Genomic DNA, 7,117 nt, shown 5'->3' with positions numbered 1-7,117 from the left:
AAAGAGAGAGACCCCATGCAACGTCTTACGGGGTTTATGTTTTAGTTAATTAGATTCGCTAGAGCTTGTAGCAACGTAAAGGATTTCAACGAGCGGAATATTTATATTACCAGCAAGCTTCTAAAACAGGGCTACCGCTATCATTAATTACGGAAATATTTTACTAAATTTTACAATCGTAACTTTGATTTAATTTCTAATTTCAATAGTGATTTAGAAACTCTTCTGCGAGAAGGGATTAGCCAGCCTGGTTTTTATGGCGATGTGATTTACAAACTACGTAAGATTTTAGGTCATGGTAATTTTTCTGCTGTTTTTACTAAAATCATTAAAGATGTTATTACCCTACTATTTTAAGACATACTGCATGTTTAGTGTTCAACCCTTTTACAGTTGGACACTACGCTTTCCTCTTTTGATTGCATCTGACGGACCAAGTGGGAGACTCTATAAATGGTAGTTTAAAGCCTTTGGGACTAAATTTTGTTTAAATGTTCGTTTTTTGCCTTGCTTCGTGGGGGCCCTTGTGGTATTTTTTGTTGTTTGTTTTCCCTTTTGGGAAAATTGATACTTTTGTTTGGTCTTTGGGTTTTTATTTTATATTTTTCCATGATATTTTAGTTTTTTTCTTATTTTAACCTTTTGAAACCCAAAACAATGTTAAATTTCACTGGGGGGACTATTTATTTACACGTCTCGTTTATGGAAATGGGGGCAAAAAGGCGGGTTTGGTGCACTTTTAAACCGATTTAAAAATCCCCAAGTCATTCTTATGCTGCTAAACCTTCCCGGGGGGCCCCCCACTGTTTCCCAAATTAGTCTTGTTGTTTCAATTTTTTTTTTGTTGACCCCCTTGTTGCCCCTTGTTTTTTTTTCCGTTACGGTAAGATTTTCTCTTCCCTCTTTTTTATTTCTTTGATTAACCCCTTCCCCCGGTCACAAACGCATCTGATAATCAAATTGTTAAAAATCAGTTCCATGCAATAAACACGGAAATGATGAATATAATTGCAAAGTACTAAATTATGTTTTCAGATATATTCTGATGCCACGCTTCAAAAATCAAACTTTCCAGATAATAAATTGTTCAATTTTAGTTTTGATAAACGAGGTTTGACATCTGCAAATGTTTCTAAATTCAAAATTTTACTATTTCATGTTTAAATGTTGAATTCTGCTTAAGCCGGTGCTAGGGGGCTTGGACGGTAAGTTGCACTTTCCAGTACCGTCCATGAACAGGCTCAATCAAACCGAGCCTGCAACATTTTCAATTTTGCCTTGTTGGGCTTTCTTTAGGGATTCTGTGTTTATCTGTTTTACAAATTAACGTAAATTATATATAAATTACTTAATGCCTAAAAAAGACGAAATAAAAAACAATCTATTAAACAAATAAAATTTGCCTGATATATTGGGCTTTATTGAGAAATCTCTTTGTGATAATACAACATATGTACAACAAAAAAATGAATTAAAAATAAACAATTTCACATACGAAAGAAATGACCGTAAAAGTTATCATAAAGACGGGGGAATTTTAATATATATTACTGACAAGATGCGCCTTTACGATATAGAAATTAGAATATGTTAGGTTCATAAAACTGTTCTTATCTTAAATATGAATCTTTATTTAAAAATTATTTAATAAACTTTTCATTCATAGACATATTATTTTCATAATTGGGACTTGATTAAAAGATTATTGTTTATTTCAATTTACTTGGTTGTTATTTGTATCCTAACAAGAACCCACGGAATACATATTCCTTATTACGGCCAGATTGTGATCGCTATATGTCCGAACGAATATTATTTAAACTGCCACTATTACAAATGATAAAAAAAGTAAAAGAGATTTCTTTAACAATGCTATTAAAAATAACAAAGACCCAACATTTTTATGGAAAAAGTTTAAGGACGTGTCAAATCTAAATAAAAAGGTTGTATAACAATGCCAGACAGATTTGTGACAGGTAATAAAGAATTTTATAGAAAAGTAAATATTTTAAATGAATTATTAAATGAACAAAGTTTTCAAATACAACTTTTTTTTCATTTTTGAAAGAAACTTTAGACCAAAAGCTAATATATCATGAATTTGATATTGAATTAATTACACAGTTTGAAGTTAAACTTATTATCGAAAATCTGAATGTAAAAAATAAACAGAATTAGATAGAATAGGCCAAACATCATCAAACATTGTGAAGATTATATTACAATAATAGTTGCATCAATTATCAATAATAACAAAAAAATCAGAATTTCGCAAAGATTCATTTTTGTAATACTGCACTCATTAGTTTAATAGATAAAAGGTGGACAAATTATCGGGACTGTATTCTTAGATTTAAAGAAAGCATTTGATTTGGTTTACCATGAGAAAAACTTCCCCATAAACTTAAGCTGTTTCATTTTTCTGAAAATGCCATTACACTTTTTTAAGTCTTATCTTTCAAACAGAACACAACTGGTTAAGATGGGTTATCTTCAATCTCAGACAATGAAAATAATTGCCGGTGTTCCACAAGGTTCAACATTAGGACCTTGGTTATTTCTAATATACATAAATGACATAGCTTGCATTGGTAATAATATAAAAAAGTTGATCTATACGCAGACAATTTTACACTTTATGAGTCCGGAGAAAATATATCAAAAGTAGAAGTAAAACTTCAACATCATTTTAACATTGTGAAGTGGTGCAAAATCAATAATATGGCCTTAAATCCAGAAATTTAAAATCAAAATGTGTGGTGATAGGAACAAGACAAAAAGTAAATGTAATGAGAAAACTGTATCTTAAGATAAATGAAATAGTTCTTGAAAAAGTAACTGATTAAACAGTATTTGGGTATTTACATTGATAACACCTTAAATGGTACTTGCAAATTGACTATGTTTGTAAAACTCAAACAGAAAAATTGCTTTATTGAAAAAAAATATCGTGATTTTTGCACTTGATATGAAATTACTGTTTTTCAATGCATATACTGTAAATTACACATTATGAACCATTGTTGTATTGTATAGCATACAGGAAACACAAGCTACATAAATTATGTTTGTAAATTACTAAAAATGAGATGCTAAAATCATTTTAAAGCAACCAGATATATCTCCGTCAATGAATCTTTTCCAGACTCTTTACTGGTTACCGTTTTATGACAGATTTAAAAACCACACGGCAGTGCTTCTTTTTAAAAACTTTATATAACATGGCACTGACTTATATTACAAAACTTACGGCTGTATCAGACATCAAATTAAATATTTATCTCTATAGATCCAGGTCACGAAAAGATATATTATTATGGACAAGACCTAAAACAAATTATATTAAAGACATTTTCTTATTCTGGCAGGAACTGTTGGAACAATATATCTTTGAATATTCGTAATGTTAATAACCTTAAATGTTCAAAAGAAAAATACAAAACATATATTGATGTTCATATGAATGAATGAAAGAATGAATGAATGAATGAATGAACGAAACAAACGAATGATGCAATATACATGTACGTATATGTTTAAACAAATTGTTGAGTGTGTCGAAAGTATATGAGTTGTCTTATTCTAAAATTTACATATTATACATTCATTTTTCTACCTATGCACATTCTGTTTTTATTTTTTTCTATTTCAGAAGGCCAGATTTGAAATAAGATATATATGATTCTTGCTGTATGTTCTTAATGTGTAACTTTCTTTAAATAAAGATATTATTATTTATTAACTATTAAACCACATTTCCTTCTGTGATAAACGATATCAATATTTATATGAAAACGAACACAATGTTGTTTCATTGAAAAACAATTCAATCAACAGTTCAAGTGAAGGCATTCAAAAATAGTTTCTTTATGGTTAAAAGACTTTTACTAAGCGATGTTTTATCAAAACAACAACAAAAACTTACTTTGTCAATGTCTTTATCATCGGATTGATCTTTTTCAATCATTTCTTTCATTGCAGATGTTTCATTCTGAAAACAGATTCCATTTATTTCAAATATGCAGACAAATGAAAATAACCCACACGCGAGCACCCACAAACACGTGCGCTCACACAATTCAATTATTATTTTCATGTTTAAAGGGACGAGAAACGCGCCATTTGTTTCAATTACAACATCTTATCTAAGGTTAATTACCTTCTAGGTATTTATGTTTTATTTCATTAACTAAGTGTTCCAATAAAATTTTTTGTTAAACATGTCCTTAAAGGCTTAAAGAAACAAGAGGGCCATGATGGCCCTGAGGTCGCTCACCTGTATATAGGCCCCCCCCCCCCAACGTTGCAGGGCCAATTTAAACCAAGGGCTTTTATTTGCACAAACTTGGTAGACACCCATAAGAAGATGTTTCATGCTAAACATCTAAGCTCTAGCTCATTGGGCTTTTTAAAAGAAGATTTTTTTAAAGTTTTTACTATACACATATAGTTAAAAACAATGACACCCCTGGGGCTGGGCCAGTTTTGACCCCAGGGCTTTTATTTGAACAAACTTTGTAGACACTTACTAGAAGATGTTTCATGCTTAATATCTAAACTCTAGCTATTTGGGTTTTTACAAAGAAGATTTTAAGTTTTTGCTATACACATATAATGAAAATCAATGACCCCCGGGGCGGGGCCAATTTTGACCCCAGGTCTTTTATTTGAACAAACTTTGTAGACACTCACTTAAAGATGTTTCATGCTTTCTAAACTCTAGCTATTTGGGTTTTTTCAAAGAAGATTTTAAGTTTTTGCTATACACATATAATGAAAATCAATGACCCCCGGGGCGGTGCCAATTTTGACCCCAGGGCTTTTATTTGAACAAACTTGGTAGACACCTATTAGAACATGTTTGATGCTAAATATCTTAGCCATGGCTCTTTGAGTTCTTTAAAAGAAGATTTTTTAAGTTTTTACTATATGCATATAGGGAAAATCAATGACCCCCCGGGGCGGGGCCAATTTTGACCCCAGGGCTTTTATTTGAACAAACTTGGTAGACACTTATTAGAACATGTTTCATGCTAAATATCTTAGCTCTAACTCTTTTGGTTCTTTAAAAGAAGATTTTTTAAGTTTTTACTATATGCATATAGGGAAAATCAATGACCCCTTGGGGTGGGGCCAATTTTGACCCCAGGGCTTTTATTTGAACAAACTTGGTAGACACCTATTAGAACATGTTTGATGCTCAATATCTTAGCTCTAGCTCTTTGAGTTCTTTAAAAGAAGATTTTTTAAGTTTTTACTATATGCATATAGGGAAAATCAATGACCCCCCGGGGCGGGGCCAATTTTGACCCCAGGGCTTTTATTTGAACAAACTTGGTAGACACTCACTAGAAGATGTTTCATGCCAAATATCTAAGCTCTAGCTCTTATGGTTTTGTAAAAGAAGATATTTAAAGTTTTTTCTTTCGGTTGCCATGGCAACCAGAGTTCTGCATGGAATTAAATTCTTTGAACAATTTTTAAAGGTGACCACCAAAGGAACATTCCTGTGAAGTTTGGATGAAATTGGCTTAGTGGTTTATGAGGAGATGTCATTTAAAGTAAAATTTACGGACGGACGACGGACGACGGACGGACGGACGGACGGACGACGGACGGACGCCGGACGAAAAGCGATCACAAAAGCTCACCCTGTCACTTTGTGACAGGTGAGCTAAAAATGTATCACCCTATACAATAGAAGGTATTCAAACCAAACAATCAACAAAAGATGCACGTTTCGTCTTTGTAGTGTTTTTTTTCATTTTAACAGCCCGGAAAATGGCATTGAATTGCTTAAATTCTTGGAACAAAATGATAATGTTTGCCTTAAATTTCCAATTAAAGTACCATTATGCTCATTTTCCATTGGCAAATTAAGCTACATTGATAATAGATTTTGTTTTTGTTTTAATGGTTATTGTTCATATTATAACATATTTGCATATATTTGCATATATTTGCCCTGATGATCATAAGAGAAACCGGTTGGAAAATAAATAAAGAAGAAAACTCAATGTGTTTTTTGTTTCATTTATATTTGACTTTTTTTCGGCACTTATTTTTCATACACACACACGCACACACACTCACGCATGCACGCACGCACACACTTTCACACACACATATACGCATATGTATTAAATTGAAAAGAAGTATATATAGAACAATTGCAAATACATTACAGAAAAACTCACGTGCCGGTTCGTGCCTGAAATAATGCACGAAAGGGCACCTGTGGTCTTCGTCCACCAGTGAAGCTGGAACGTCGCCATATGACATATACTGTGTCGGTGTGACGTAAAACCCAATACAAACAAACAAAAAAAAATACAGAAAAAAATATAAATAAATATCAATGTATGCGTTACAAAAGAAAAAAATATCGATTATGGTCAAAATTAGTCTGGTCTACTGACAGGAATAAATAATAATAATACAATGATTACCAACAGCCTTTTTATTAACCTGCCATCATCTTTGAAAAATAGCTGAAGCATCTCCTCAAGCTGAAAGAAGAAAATATTTAATATCAGGAAAAAATAGTGTATTTAATTGCCGTATAGTTATTATTAAACACCCTAATTTCATATTGATAGGTCAGAGAAAATATCCTTTTTGCATATAAACGTATCTATATGTGATAAGAATAATCAATGCCAGATTATTTCAAATACTTTATCTTTTCCTGAACAAGAGGGCCATAATGGCCCTGAAGTCGCTCACCTGTATATAGGCCCCTGGAGCAGAGCCAGTTTAAACCCTAGGGCTTTTATTTGATCAAACTTGGTAGACAACCATTAGAAGATGTTTCATGCTAAACATCTAAGGTCTAGCTCGTTGGGTTTTTCAAAAGAAGATTTTTAAAGTTTTTTTCTTTAAACATATTTTTGTTTGTTTGTTTGTTTGTTTCATTTTACGCCTTTTTCAACAGTATTTCAGTCATATAGGCGGGTAGTTTCCTAACCATCGTTCCTGGAGAGTTACACCAGTACTAGACAACCTTCCTCCGCGCTAAACTACCAAAGCATCTCCCGGGGATCGAACCCACGCCAGAGAGGTAGCTGGATTAGAAGTCATCGACTCTAACCCCTCGGCCACGGAGGCGGACTAAAGT

The 7,117-nt window shown here is 32.5% G+C and overlaps 1 protein-coding gene across 1 annotated transcript in view; it reads right to left on the bottom strand.

Moving 5' to 3' along the window:
- Window positions 1–3,925: 3,925 nt before the first annotated feature.
- LOC132719055 (uncharacterized) overlaps window positions 3,926–7,117 on the bottom strand; it is a gene marked incomplete at its 3' end in the record, with an annotated part of 62,093 nt that continues 58,901 nt past the window's right edge. The window contains exons 11-12 of the mRNA XM_060702793.1: window positions 6,450–6,509; window positions 3,926–3,991 (exon numbers count right to left, since the gene is read on the bottom strand). Coding sequence (XP_060558776.1) covers window positions 3,926–3,991; window positions 6,450–6,509 — 126 coding nt within the window. The remainder of the gene's footprint in view (window positions 3,992–6,449; window positions 6,510–7,117) is intronic.

The sequence above is a fragment of the Ruditapes philippinarum genome, unplaced genomic scaffold (genome assembly GCF_026571515.1).
Source record: "Ruditapes philippinarum isolate M1 unplaced genomic scaffold, ASM2657151v2 ctg1803_1_1_1_1, whole genome shotgun sequence".
In the NCBI taxonomy this organism is placed as follows: domain Eukaryota; kingdom Metazoa; phylum Mollusca; class Bivalvia; order Venerida; family Veneridae; genus Ruditapes; species Ruditapes philippinarum.
The sequence above is the reverse complement of the archived record's forward strand: the minus strand, read 5'-3'. Positions and strand labels throughout refer to the sequence as shown.